Source organism: Eretmochelys imbricata, chromosome 26 (assembly GCF_965152235.1).
Source record: "Eretmochelys imbricata isolate rEreImb1 chromosome 26, rEreImb1.hap1, whole genome shotgun sequence".
Classification (NCBI taxonomy): domain Eukaryota; kingdom Metazoa; phylum Chordata; order Testudines; family Cheloniidae; genus Eretmochelys; species Eretmochelys imbricata.
Genome location: NC_135597.1, coordinates 16140303 through 16155066, shown reverse-complemented (window position 1 = coordinate 16155066; position 14764 = coordinate 16140303). Strand labels below are relative to the sequence as shown.

General features: G+C 45.9%; 1 protein-coding gene across 5 annotated transcripts in view; it reads right to left on the bottom strand.

Annotated features, from left to right (window-relative positions):
• OGDH (oxoglutarate dehydrogenase) overlaps nucleotides 1-14764 on the bottom strand; it is a 138425-nt gene that overhangs the window by 97982 nt on the left and 25679 nt on the right. Inside the window, exon 1 of one of the 5 annotated variants that reach the window (XM_077805598.1) lies at nucleotides 4437-4569. The exons of the other annotated variants lie outside the window; for them this stretch is intronic. Coding sequence (XP_077661724.1) covers nucleotides 4437-4505 — 69 coding nt within the window. The 5' untranslated portion in view covers nucleotides 4506-4569. Of the gene's footprint in view, nucleotides 1-4436; nucleotides 4570-14764 lie in introns of those variants that run through there. 5 annotated transcript variants of the gene reach the window in all.

The window sequence follows — 14764 nt, the reverse complement described above, 5'->3', positions numbered from 1 at the left end:
TCATATAATTTTGGGTTTGTACTCCAAGTGGGGGTGGACATCTGGGTGCTGTGGCAAACCCCTTAAGCTTAGCCTTCTCAGAGTGGACCTCTGTCTCTCTGTGCAGCGGGGCGCGGCCCTGCCTGTGTGCTTGGCTGGAAGACGTTGGGGAGCCTAGCCCAGCACGACAAGGTAAAAGGGGGCCCAGGCTGGCGGAATAGTCAGCTCAGCACACCAGGTGACTTCCGAGGGCGTCCAACCCATCACACCTCTTATCAAATTTCTGTTCCCCACGTAAGTACTTCCAGACCGCTTAAGTCACCTCTTAACCTTAGAATCATAGAATATCAGGGTTGGAAGAGACCTCAGGAGGTCATCTAGTCCAACCCCCTGCTCAAAGCAGGACCAATCCCCAATTTTTGCCCCAGATCCCTAAATGGCCCCTTCAAGGATTGAACTCACAACCCTGGGTTTAGCAGGCCAATACTCAAAACACTGAGCTATCCCTCCCTTCTCTTTGTTAAATTAAGGAGATTGAGTTCTTTGACCCTTTCAGTCTAAAGCGGGATTTCCAATCCTTTAATCATTCTCATGGCTCTTCTTCAAACCCTCTCCAATTGATCAACATCCTTCTTGAATCTTGACAGCAGAACTGGACACCAGCGGCAGTCACACCAGAGCCAGACACAGAGATAACAGAACCTCTTTACTCTAGAGACTAGTCTACACTAGTGCTACCTTCTTGGCAGCCAACAGTGATGAATTTTAAGGGGTTGGGGGAAGAAGACACACAGCTGCCTCATGACCATGCACCACCCTACAGGCCAAGCACACAATTTAAGATTTTAAATATTAACAATGTAGACTTGCTAACACTGAGCAATTAATGAATTAACAGATTTTTTCAACACAGCTCCACATGAATGGCACACATTGCATGACTGGGACAAATCCCCCCTCCACAACATATTTAAGATAATGTTGTGTACAATTCACAGAAAGTGGAGAGGGCAAGAGATGGCATTGACAGGGTCCCTGCCCCAAGAGTACTTAAGATCTGTGACAAACTGAGAGACCATACAACACACCAGACAGAATTAGCATGAGAAAAGAGAAGGGTTACAGTAATAAGGTTATATGGTTACTACCCTCTGGTATAAACTTATAAACTATATGCACATATATATATTTTCAATGGGACAATTCACTTGTGAGTAACATGGAAGTAGCAGATGTATAGGAGGAATGAATGGTAGAGCCAAAGCACTCAGGATAATATTTCCATGCACAGGGAGCAGCATGGAAAGAGGCGGAGATTGGAATGAAATTTACTACATTTAACCCATTCTTTACGGATTTAAGGTTCAAAACCTGGTGGGAGGGAGGAATTTTAAGTCCCCCCCACACTTCAGCTTCCCTGCCCCCCTAAAGGCTGTGGATGCGGGAGTGTGGTGGAGTGACCGTACTAACCATAAAGTTAGTGAGGTAAAAAATCTTTTATTGGAGCAACTTCTGTTCGTGGAAGAGAAACATTTGAGTTACACAAAGCTCTTCTGCAAAAGAGCTCTGTAGCTAAAAAGCTTGTCTCTTTCACCAACAGAAGTTGCTCCAATAAAAGATTTTACTTCTCCCACTTTGTCTCTCTAGTATCCTGGAATTGACACAGCTACACCACCACTGCAGACAGCTCTGAGCACACACATTAGCTCATTGATCCTCAATCCTGCTCCAGTGAAGAAGGCAGATAAGCACTGCCTCCATTTTACAAATGAGGAAACGGAGTCCTGAGGGTAAGAGTCTGATTTTTTGGGGCGCAGAGCACCTCAAGAAAGCAGATCCTCAGACCACCTGACCAAGGCCACAAACAGCATTTCAGAGGCAGGAATGGGAGAACAACTCTGGAGTTCACAGCTCCCAGCCGTATGCAGATGCCCTGCAAGCAGCAGTCATTCAAACTGCCTCACACAAGCTGCTCTGCGAAGGTATCTCGATCTTGACATGGTGGGGTACCTCTAAGCCCTGGTCTACACTATGAGTTTAGGTAGGATTTAGCAGCATTAGATCAGTTTAACCCTGCACCCGTCCACACTACGAAGCCATTTTTTCCTACTTTAAGGGCTCTTAAAATCGGTTTCTGTACTCCTCCCCGATGAGTGGATTAGTGCTGAAATTGACCTTGCTGGGGCCAATTTGGGGTAGTGTGGACACAATTCAACGGTATTGGACTCTGGGAGCTAACCCAGAGTGCTCCATTGTGACTGCTCTGGACAGCACTCTCAACTCAGATGCAATGGCCAGGTAGACAAGGAAAAGTCCCGCCAACTTTTGAATTTCATTTCCTGTTTGGCGAGCGTGTTGAGCTGATCAACACAGGTGACCATGCAGTCCCAGAATCGCAAAAGAGCTCCAGCATGGACCGAACAGGAGGTACTGGATCTGATCGCTGTATGGGGAGATGAATCCGTGCTATCAGAACTCCATTCGAAAAGACAAAATGCAAAAATATTTGAAAAAATCTCCAAGGGCATGAAGGACAGAGGCTATAATAGGGACCCACAGCAGTGCCGCGTGAAACTTAAGGAGCTCAGGCAATCTACCAAGAACCAGAGAGACAAACAGCCACTCCGGGTCAGAGCCCCAGACATGCCGCTTCTATGATGAGTTGCATGCCATTCTAGGGAGTGCCCCTACAACTACCCCAGCCCTGTGCGTGGACTCCATCAATGGACTCTCACGCAAAAGGGATGTGGATTTTGGGGAAGAGGAAGATGAGGAGGAGGTTGAAGCACAGCAAGCAAGCGAGCGGAGAAACTGTTTTCCCCCCAACAGCCAGGAACTGTTTCTCACCCTGGATCAAGTACCACCCCACCCCACCCAGGCTACCTTGGCAGTTATCCCCGCATTTGTGTGATGAATTAATAAAAAATGCATGAATTTGAAACAATGACTTTATTGCCTCTGCAAGCTGTAATCAAAGTGGGGAGGGGAGGGCGGTTGGCTTACAGGGAAGCAGAGGGAACCAAGGGGATCGGTTTTCATCAAGGAGAAACGAACACAATTGTCACACCATAGCCTGGCAAGTCATAAAACTGGTTTTCAAAGCTTATCTGATGCGCAGCACGCCCTCCTGTGCTCTTCTAACAGCCCTGGTGTCTGGCTGTGCGTAATCAGCGACCAGGTGATTTGCCTCAACCTCCCACCCCGCCATAAATGTCTCCCCCTTACTCTCACAGATATTGTGGAGCACACAGCAAGCAGTAATAAAGATGGGAATACCGGTTTCGCTGAGGTCTAGCCGAGTCAGTAAACTGCACCAGCGCACTTTTAAATGTCCAAATGCACATTCTACCACCATTCTGCATTTGCTCAGCCTATAGCTGACACTAAACTGAGAGGAGTGGTAGATACGCTGCTGGGTAGGGATAGAATACAGAGGGACCTAGACAAATCGGAGGATTGGGCCAAAAGAAATCTGATGAGGTTCAACAAGGACAAGTGCAGAGTCCTGCACTTAGGATGGAAGAATCCAATGCACCGCCACAGACTAGGGACCGAATGGCTCGGCAGCAGTTCTGCAGAAAAGGACCTAGGGGTTATAGTGGACAAGAAGCTGGATATGAGTCAACAGTGTGCCCTTGTTGCCAAGAAGGCCAATGGCATTTTGGGATCTATAAGTAGGGGCACTGCCAGCAGATGAAGGGACGTGATCGTTCCCCTCTATTCAACATTGGTGAGGCCTCATCTGGAGTAATGTGTCCAGTTTTGGGCCCCACACTACAAGAAGGATGTGGAAAAATTGGAAAGAGTCCAGCAGAGGGCAACAAAAATGATTAGGGGACTGGAACACATTACTTATGAGGAGAGGCTGAGGGAACTGGGGATGTTTAGTCTACGGAAGAGAAGAATGACGGGGGATTTAATAGCTGCTTTCAACTACCTGAAAGGGGGTTCCAAAGAGGATGGATCTAGACTGTTCTCAGTGGTAGTAGATGACAGAACAAGGAGTAATGGTCTCAAGTTGCAGTGGGGGAGATTTAGGTTGGATATTAGGAAAAACTTTTTCACTAGGACGGTGGTGAAACACTGGAATGCGTTACCTAGGGAGGTGGTGGAATCCCCTTCCTTAGAAGTTAAGGTCAGGCTTGACAAAGCCCTGGCTGGGATGATTTAATTGGGGATCGGTCCTGCTTTGAGCAGGGGGTTGGACTAGATGACCTCCTGAGGTCCCTTCCAACCCTGATATTCTATGATTCTATGATAGTTGAACAGCTCCTGACTACTGTCCAGGGTGCCTGTGTATGGCTTCACGAGCCATCGCATTAAGGCGTAGGCTGGGTCCCCAAGGATAACTATAGGCATTTCAACATCCCCAACAGTTATTTTCTGTTCTGGAAAGTAAGTCCCTTGCTGCAGCCGTTCCCAAAGACCAGAGTTCCTGAAGTGCGAGTGTCATGTACCTTTCCCGGCCTTCCCACGTTGATGTTGGTGAAACATCCCTTGTGCTCCACCAGCGCTTGCAGCACCATTGAAAAAGTACCCCTTTCGGTTTATGTATTGGCTGCCTTGGTGGTCCGGTCCCAAGATAGGGATATGCGTTCTGTCCATCGCCCCACCACAGTTAGGGAATCCCATTGCAGCAAAGCCATCCACTATGCCCTGCACATTTCCCAGAGTCACTACCCTTGTTAGCAGCAGCTCAGGGATCGCGTTGGCTACTTGCGTCACACCAGCTCCCACAGTAGATCTGCCCACTCCAAATTGATTCCCGACTGACCGGTAGCTGTCTGGCATTGCATGCTTCCAGAGGGCTATCGCCACTTGCTTGTGAACTGTGAAGGCTGCTCTCATCTTGGTATTCTTGCGCTTCAGGGCAGGGGAAAGCAAGTCACAAAGTTCCATGGAAGTGCCCTTACGCATGAGAAAGTTTTGCAGTCATTGGGAATCATCCCAGACCTGCAATACTATGCGGTCCCACCAGTCTGTGCTTGTTTCCTAGGCTCAGAATCGGCGTTCCACAGCATGAGCCTGCCCCACTGCCACCAGGATGGCCAAATTGCCGGGGCCCATACTTTGAGAGAAGTCTGTGTCCATTTCCTCACCACACTCCTCACCACGCTGCTGTCACATGCTCGCCTGCTTTTGCAGGTTCTGGTTCTGGATATACTGCTGGATAATGCGCATGGTGTTTAGAACGGTCACAACTGCCGCGGTGATCTGAGTGGGCTCCATGTTTGCCGTGGTATGGCGTCTGCAGGAGAGCAGAGTGGCAGCGGAAGCGGTGGGTGGATGACGATGCTGACAGCAATATGGCGCCTGCACGGAAAAAGGCACGAAACGATTGTTGGCCATTGCTTTCAGGGAGGGAGGGAGGGGGGAGCAAGGGGTAGGCTGGCAGCAGACAGTGCAGTACGACTGCTAGCTGTCATCGTCTCCTGGGTGCTCGTGGTGCTGCTGGCTGGGAGAGCAGCCAGAGGCAGAATGGCCCCCTCAAGGATTGAACCCTGGGTTTAGCAGGCCAATGCTATCCCTCTGCCACTATTCCAGGCAGGACTGAATCTTCATTAGACAAAACTTAAAGAAGGGAATGACCTGACTGTATAAAACCGCTAGTAACTCGACTTTTATAAATGCGACCTAATTTCGTAGTGTCGACATACCCTAAGAGTGAAGGGATAGGTGGGCCTGCATGACAAATCCAATCCTAGTTCTCTCTTTGCAGGTTGCTAATGATGCACTCAGATACTGCAGGGAAGTAGGCCTCACAGGTACCTAGATATAAGGCCAAATGCAATTTGGGACAGTTGCATGGTAGGAAGGGCAACTTGTTTTACAACAGCCAACAAAGAGCCATCCATTCATGAGGGCTTTGGTCACTAGTGTGCTTTGAACCAGTCACCTAGAAGCCAGAGGAGGTCCCATTTTCTAGTGTCGCTCTTTGCCCCACTCGGACTGTTAAGTTTCTGTTCAAATGGTTTTGTTACTTTTAAAGGCAGCCAGCATTCATGCATTAATTTAAATACTCGCCCTCACACCCTATGCTAGAAAGAAAACCAAACTAATGGCTGAGGGTGACTGTATCACAAAGTTATTGCAAGCATATCTGTATTTTACAGAGGAGTGACCAAAAGCTGGTCTTAATGGATGGCCCTTTGTTCGTTTACACGACAAACTCAAATTCCTACCTTCCAACTGTCCCAAGTTGTATATGGCTTATTCAGAACCAACACAGCCCACTTTTCTGCAGTGTAGACAGGCTTCTCCCAGCATTTTGAGCCTCATATTGATTAGCCATGACACACTGTTAACAAACCATGTGCAGCAACTGGTGGCCTGTCCATGTTAACTGGTGTTAGCAACACTGGGAGCGCTAAACTGAACAGACTACATGTGCATAATGGTCTCTTCTGGCCTTGAAGTCTATGAACCAGTATTAACAACGGCGGGAAGTTTATAAACTGTCTACCTGCAGACTTAGTGGTGAATGGGACCAGCTATCTGAGGAAGAAACTCCTCTAAGATAAAATGGAAGAACTAAGAAATAGTTCCGTAATGTTAGCTCTTGCTATTCTTAGAAAATACAGTCTCATGGCTACAGTGTGGGGGTCATGAGTTCTGGGCCCCTTTGCTGACACTACACTGACATGCTGTGTTACCACGGGCTAGTCACTTCCCTTCTCTGTGATTTACTCTCTTCACCTCTGAAACATATATAGTATCTACCCGTAGATGGGGTCTTTGTGAGAAGTTTTTGAAGAGCTTTGAAATTAATCCTCAAATGAAAGGGGGGGGGGGAAGAGAGAGAGAGAGAGAGAGAGCGCGCGCACGCAACGCTAAAGGTCAGGTTCCAAAAGGAGATGTGAATGCTACCACGCAGACCTTGCTACAACATGCAGTAACTTTTATAGGACTACATCGTATCCACAGCAGCACTTAAAGCACTGAACATAATTTTGGCTAATACTAGGATGGCTTTCAGATCCATTTCAGTGCCTTTTCTGTTCAAGCGTCAGAAAAAACTGAGTTTACAGGTGTCAGGAAATAGCAAGTACTACTGAAAGCCAGAACACACATACATCCAAGCTCTGCAGAAAGCAGAATAGTCTTTTCTCTGCTAGCAGGTGTTTTCCAGGGACTGGTGTTCTGCCAGCACTGCAAGAGCTCTGCTCTGATCACATGGTAATGGGAAGCTATTTCCAGCCGTTCTGATTTACAGACTACCATTCACATGGCTCCACAAGGTGACACATTTAGAAAGAGGTCATAATGCAGGAAAATAAGCTGTGGTTTTTAAAAATTCACTTATTGGTCCTGGCGCCAAAGAGCTCTCTGTATTTTAATCATGTTAATCAGGCATCAGACTAACCATGACATAAAAAAGGGACCCACGGTCAAAAGAAGGTAGGGCTATGAGACAGAGGAAGATTCTTAAATCAAATCAATCTTTCCTGAGGGACCCTTTGTGCCACAGTGCCCATTCTGACACTTCCAGTAACTAATGTGGAACAATACCAAATTAGCCACACACTAGTCTGGGTCTGAAATGCTGACTGGAATGCGTTACGTAGGGAGGTGGTAGAATCTCCTTCCTTAGAAGTTTAAGGTCAGGCTTGACAAAGCCCTGGCTGGGATGCTTTAGTTGGGGATTGATCTTGCTTTGAGCAGGGGGTTGGACTAGATGACCTCCTGAGGTCCCTTCCAACCCTGATATTCTATGATTCTATGACTGAGCAGAAACATATACCCTACCCATTTCTTTTCTTTGGATTTAAAAGTCATGGTGCTATAAAAATCTGATGAACTCTAGCAGTCTAATACCCATGTCTGTTCTCCATACCTGTCCTGATAAGCCTCACTCTGGCCTGACAGCTACTTGTCAAAGCAGTGCTAGGTACAGGGATTCTGAAACAAAGCAACACATTTAGTCAATACTTGTCTTCATCACAGCAGTGCTGTGGAAAGCTGCAGGATTCTTTTAGACATCACAATGGCTCAGACATTATAATGATGGAATTTGAAGAGATAATTAATGCTGCTTTTGATGGGAGGGAGTTTGTCTCTGTGCTTTGCTTTCCTACAGATTAGAAAAGCCTGAATTTCGAGACCAAAGAAAGGTCTGGGAAGGGAACTGAGAAATGGGGAGACTGCACCAGAGAGATTTCCTCCTCAGCTGACAGTATCCTGTGCAGCTGCCAGATTTCTCAAGACAGATTTAAATGTGGGACTCAGAGCAGGATGAAGACTCGGGAGGCTTTGGCTTTTATCAGGTTTAAGGCGGAGTTCCCAATTGCTGGGTCTCAGACATGGGATGTCAAACTGATCTTCCCATTCAGGGGCTCAGAGATTAGGAGAACCACCACATAGGCAGATATGAGCAACTTAAACACCCTCCACCACCCCAATCTGGCACTCTAACATTATTAGCTCTTAGATATTGCTTTTTCATCATAGATCTTAAAGCACCTCAGGGAAGGTCAGCAACATTATCCCTATTTTACAGGGGGGGAACTGAGGGACAGAGTTCACGACTTGCCCAAGGTCACCCAGCAGGGAATAGAACCCCAAGTCTCAGTCCATTGCTTCATCCACTACGCAAAACAAGGGTTACAACACACAAAAGCAGTAGTTTCTTCCTCAAACAAAATGCAGAAAGTAATTTTTGCTCTCCATGTATCATATGCAGGACCAAGAGCCCAGCAGTGCTCCACCTGTTCTTTTCCTCACCTAACTAAGCAACAGCTGTTCAGTGACAGACCACCACAAATTACTGTGTTCAAACAAATGCTAGCAGTATGAGAAATAAAATGAAACAAGTAGGAGAGGTCAACAAATAGCTCAGTGGTTTGAGCATTGGCCTGCTAAACCCAGGGTTGTGAGTTCAATCCTTGAGGAGGCCACTTAGGGATCTGGGGCAAAAATTGGGGATTGAATCACAGAATCCTAGAATATCAGGGTTGGAAGGGACCTCAGGAGGTCATCTAGTCCAACCCCCTGCTCAAAGCAGGACCAATCCCCAATTTTTGCCCCAGATCCCTAAATAGCCCTCTCAAGGAGGGAACGCACAACCCTGGGTTTAGCAGGCCAATGCTCAAAACACTGAGCTGTCCCTCCCTCCCGAAGGTCCTGCTTTGAGCAGGGGGTCGGACTAGATGACCTCCTGAGGTCCCTTCCAACCCTGATATTCTAGGATTCTATGAAAAGCCCTCAGAGATCACACTGAATCTCGGTTCTTCCGCATGAGGAATCTTTTTGTTCAACTATAAGGATCTCTCTCCATCTCATACAGGTCTTTCAGCACCAAAACAGTCTTTTAGAAAGGGTATTAAATCCTGCAACAAGGAGTTATATTCACCATCAAAACTTATAAGGCACAAATATCTCTTTGATGGGCTACAGCTGAATACAACCAGAAGTACTAACAATGCACCCATTTCAGCAATAGTGCCATCCTGTTTCTTCCAAACCAACAGCCCATCTCATCCAGTTTCTAGCACCTGATGATTCAAAAGTAGGGGAAACCAATGCAACTCAACTAAACACACAGTGTTACATTCTTTTGGGGTCGGGGAGGAGAGAAGAGCTAGGCTATCCTGTGTGGGGTCTTTATGCATCCTGAAACATGCTGGTTGATTCTCTTCCAACACACTCTTCACTTGACAAGTTCACCAATGGTCACTTATAACTATGGCTAAGATTTTTGTCAAGGATATTTTTTTAGTAAAAGTCACGGACAGGTCAGGGACAATAAAGAAAAATTCACAGAAGCCTGTGACCTGTCCCTGACTTTTACTAAAAATTCATGACAAAATGGGGAGCTGTTAAGCAGCAGCGAGGGCCAGCTCAGATCTCCAGGGCCCCCCACCACCTGTGGGGGCTGAGGTCCAGGGTCCCCCACAGCAGCTTGTAGCTTCGGGGCTCCACTGTGGGCAGCCAGGGTACCCCACAGCTCCCAGTCGCTGTGGGTGGCGGTGGGACCCTGCAGCTCCCAGCCACCGCTGGCTGAAGTCACAGAGGTCTTTGGAAGTCACGGATTCTGTGACTTCTGTGATCTCTGTGACAAAAATCGTAGCTTTACTTATAGCTAAGCCCCTTCATTCTCAGTTTAAACGGGTTTTTATTGAAAAATTCCCAGGTTTTACAAAATTATTCATTTTTTTCTGATTTTCACCCTACTTTTGCATCATTCAAATATATAAAAAATAACTTGCTTTATTATGAAAATACTTTAGTCTGTGGGTATATGCAAAGCTGTCTGTTGAAGTAAGGCTATTTGTTAGTCTAGAAGATACACAAACAGGCACGCAGGCAAATTCTGAAGTGCGTGTGCATCTAAACGTACTGATGAATCTCATGCCCACCACATACACATTTCCAGCTGTTAGCAGATAACGATTTAAAGATCTGACACACTAAAATAGGAAGAAAATGAAAATCTGTATCACAATGTTTCAGAACAAGGAAATAGTCAAAAGTTTTAAAACACAAAAACAGGAGAAAAGGATGAAGTTGAGTGTATGTACATACTTGTAGACACAGAACTATTAGTCCGTAACAGTCAACTGTTTATTCAAATGAAAAGTTTTATTTGGTGATTAGAGATATACTGTCTTCTTAAACTCAGAGGTGGCACCGTGTTTTGAGTTCTGTTTTTGTTCTCCAGCAAACCACACTGACGAACGGAATTCAAAGCAATCTACTGAATACTTTTTTCCCCGTCTTTCCATCTACCAAAATAAACCCGGATATTTACCCAGAAAAATTATTACTAGCTTTTTGCACGGATTTTCACCTGTTTTTGTTGTTACGATAACAAACACTGATGAATTTCTGGGAAAAATTAAATAGAAACTGAAAACAAAGAGCCCTACCTACAGCCTAGTCCACATGACACCACCACAGTTACGGTCATCACTAGCCCCTGGTGCCTGAGCCTTCAAGTTACCCATTAGGCTGAAAGTAAAGTAAATTAGACAAAATTTCATTCAGCCATTTTCAAACTGTGGTACACACTCACGCTCAGATATGTTTTTCCAGGTACTTTATCACACTGGATAACTCCCAAACATTTCAAACTTACCACACTTTGCCCTCACTGAAGGCTGCTAATTTAACGTATTTGAAGTTGGGGTTATAAAAGAAGTTATAGAAGTTGATGATTGTTGTGTTGCTTCCAACTTTGGCACAGCCAATAAAACCAGGAGATTTGAGAACATGGAGCCTTACCTCCACTGTGAGGATTAATGGAGTCTGGGGGCTGCATTTGGTCTGCCCTTTGGAAACCTTTATACTGCACAGATGTTTTTGAAAATGACTAAATATCCTCCTCCCAAATGCTATCTTGGCTTATCATAGGACGATGTACTTTGACTTTTACTTCAGCAAATGCTGAAGGTCAATTGCAGCATGCAATTACGCTAATCAGGTTTCCCTCCCTCTGACCTTCCTTTGTACTCATGACCGTGTTCCAAGCATTGCTCAAATGAATGAAGATAAATGCAATTCTAAACCTTGCTACTACAAGAGACTGGTGGGAAGAACTGGTTTGCATGAATGCGCTAGCTTTTTGAGCAGCACCCACCTTGGCAAACAGAAGATCTGTGCACCTGAGGAAGATGGTACACAAGACAATTATTGCCAAAACTCCTTGTTCTTTCCTTCCTGCTCTTATTTGTTTTGGCTAACTCAGCCCAGAGCAATTCTGATACACACTTGCTTTACTGGAATTACAGACAAAGCTCCTAGGAGATACTGTACTCCCTCCAAATACCTCTTCCTTTGCCCACTCCCAGGTTTGAGAGCTTGTTTATTCATAACGACACCAGAACCCTTAATATTGAGCATTAAGGGTAAGTTAGATGTAGCTACCACAAGTCAAGAGAACATTATACATCTAAACATCTGGAAGTCTGGACATTTTTATTTTACCTGAATTAGTTATTTCAGTTTTTGCTTTTCATGCTTTAGAAGCATGGCAGAGTTAGTTACTCTCAAAAATGTCACAGACCTCCCCAAAAGCCTTCCTAATAACCAGCACCCTCCAGAGAGTGTGGAGCCCTTTGAGAACACCTTATTAAGAATATAAAAACATAGCTCCTCTCCCTTTCACTTCTTTCCTTCCAGCTGAAGCCCCACCTTCTGGCAGTGCTCCCCCTACACAGCCCTGCTCCTCCATACCTCTTCTGCACATCCTTGATCATCCCCTCCCCACACCACTGACTCCATACAGCCGAATGCACTCCCTTCGCCTGGGTTTCCCCTTACAAAAACCTTACTCCACCTACGCAGCTGCTCGCCCCGTCTTGGCTCTCGAGAGAGCTGCTGCATAGTGTGCCAGTGGAAACACGACAGGGTGGTGGTAGTGAGCAGGAGTGTTAGGGGGAAGCGGTGTGGTGGCAAGTGGCGGAGAAGAGATTTTGGGTATGGACAGGGGCTCAGTTTCTCTGCATCATGCAGAAAGGACTCTCCTGACACTGCTGCCAGTGGAGCCCTTAAGGCGCCAATGCTGAGACGCTCCACTAGCACTGCTGTTGCTGGACGTGTCAGAGTCAAGGCTGCAGCGTCGGGGGACTAAGATGCCTGCACCCAGGCACTGCCGAGTCTGTGCTCAGAGGACAAGAACAGCAGTGTTAGGAAGCCCTTTATATGATAATATCTTGGCAAAGCATTATAGAAAGTTTCAGTTGTCCTTCACAGGGTTATGGTGTCAAGCTTGGAAACTAACTTCAACTATTGGTATGAGAGAGGGATGTTAGTTCTGCTTGGAAAGCAAGTCACAACACAACATTAACTAGGGAGTCATTACAGACACTTCCACAGTGCGCACACAGAATGTCGTCTTTCCCTTTCAGTAACTACTGGATCAGATTTTGGCTGGTTTTAGTGAGAGAGGCTTAGGGTATGTCTACACTTACATTTTAGTGTTCTAACTTGCTGGCTCAGGGGGGTGAAAAAAATCACCCCCTTGAGCGCAGCAAGTCTGAACACTTTAAAGCGCTAGTGTAGACAGGCTCCGAGCGCTGGGAGCCATGTTGTACCTTCCCCCACTGGGCCACCAAGCCACAAGTACCATTTTATAGCCTTGGGAGAGTCAACAGCTAAATACAATTAAATTTACAAGACAGATATAAACATGAATATTCTCATAACGAAAATAATGTGCCATTTTGTGGTTGTGGATCGTTTGAACTAAACTCACGTCACAAATACAAATTTATAAGCGGGTCCCTTACTAGCCCAGTTGCTCAGCAACATCTCACCAAGCAGCATCCAGACAACTCCACACACTCTCCCAATGAGTGACAGCTCTGATTGGAAAGAGCTCACACTCCACTGTGGGTTTCGGTGCCCATGGAATGTGGCAGACTGGCAGCACACAGGCGCTATACAGAGGCTCACTAAAGGACAGGACAAAGTCAGTGCCAGTCACTGGGGCACAATCAGTACTAGGCCAGGTATCATTCCCCAGGCCCAGATACCACAAAACAGGCAAAGTATTAAAATCTAGATTGGTGATTAGGAACCACTGAACCACACAGAGTTGGATCCATCTCAAACAGCCCATGTGTAACATGTAAGGGGAAGTGCATCTTTCTCTGCTACAGTCAGTGAAGGCCACTGTTACTGACCTCTGTTTTCTTTCAAATGGTCTCCTCAACAATCTGATTCCCAGCTGTCCATGGCTGACCGCTCTCATACCTGATCTACAGAGAAACACAGACCTTGTATCATCACAGCTGTCGGGAATTAAGTGTTTGCTAGTCAGTCACATCTTGTTCAAGAGAAGCCAGATGACCAACGGGCAGGATATGAAAGTTACTCTGATCGGAGCAAAACATGCACTGGTAGACTTATGAACCAATGACCACCTAGAGACCTCGATGGCCATCGACTGTCTTGGTCTGATCGTTTAGGAGATCAAGGGTTAAAAGGTCCAGCACATTGAAAAGCTGGGATCCTTAGCTTTCATCATCACAACTTCATTTGATTGTAAAGGGCAGTGTCAGCCAAACAAGTCTGTTTGAGTCATGCCAGAAAGACTTTTGAGATGAGACCTTGTACACTGACAGATCTTGTGAATTCTGCAAAACATATTGCAACAAAGCCTGTCTTCAGTATGACCATGAAGGGAATCATTTATCACCTCAGTTTACCCAAACGTGTGTACTGTACTTTGCACTATAAACAACTAGACACGTTTCAAGCATGGATGCTAGCCCAGAAACTTTACATAATTTACTACTGGCAATCTCAGCTCCCTTTTGCCTTGACACCCAAGTTCCCATTCCCATCAGATAAACCAGGCACACAAATCCAGAGATTTACACATCACTCTCCCATAGCTGGAACACTCAGCTGGGGTCTATACTGAACTTATGCCTAGTCTTCCAGCTTCAGCTAAAAATCTTTGCGGTCATTTATAACTGCTTGACAGCGTTGCTGAACAAAAGGATGGATGCACATGGACCCAGATAGGACTTGCAAATACCTTTACTTCAGACTTGCTGCCCAAGAGAAGATTACTGAAGGAAACAGTCTAGCCTCTAGAGACAGTTTAGCTAATTGTTCCTGCTTTTTTTGTGGGGGAGCAAAGGGTGGCATGTAATTTTCTGTTTCTCTTGGTCCCAGAATTAACTGTTATAATGCTGGAAAATGGTTTGAAGAAAAATGAGTCACTAGATTGTGACTGGATCACATACTTGTGTTTTCAAATCATCCTCAGAGAACAAAGAACTGAGGCTTTAACATTGAAGCAAGTTGTGTTTAAGAAGCTGGATCCTGTGATGACTTT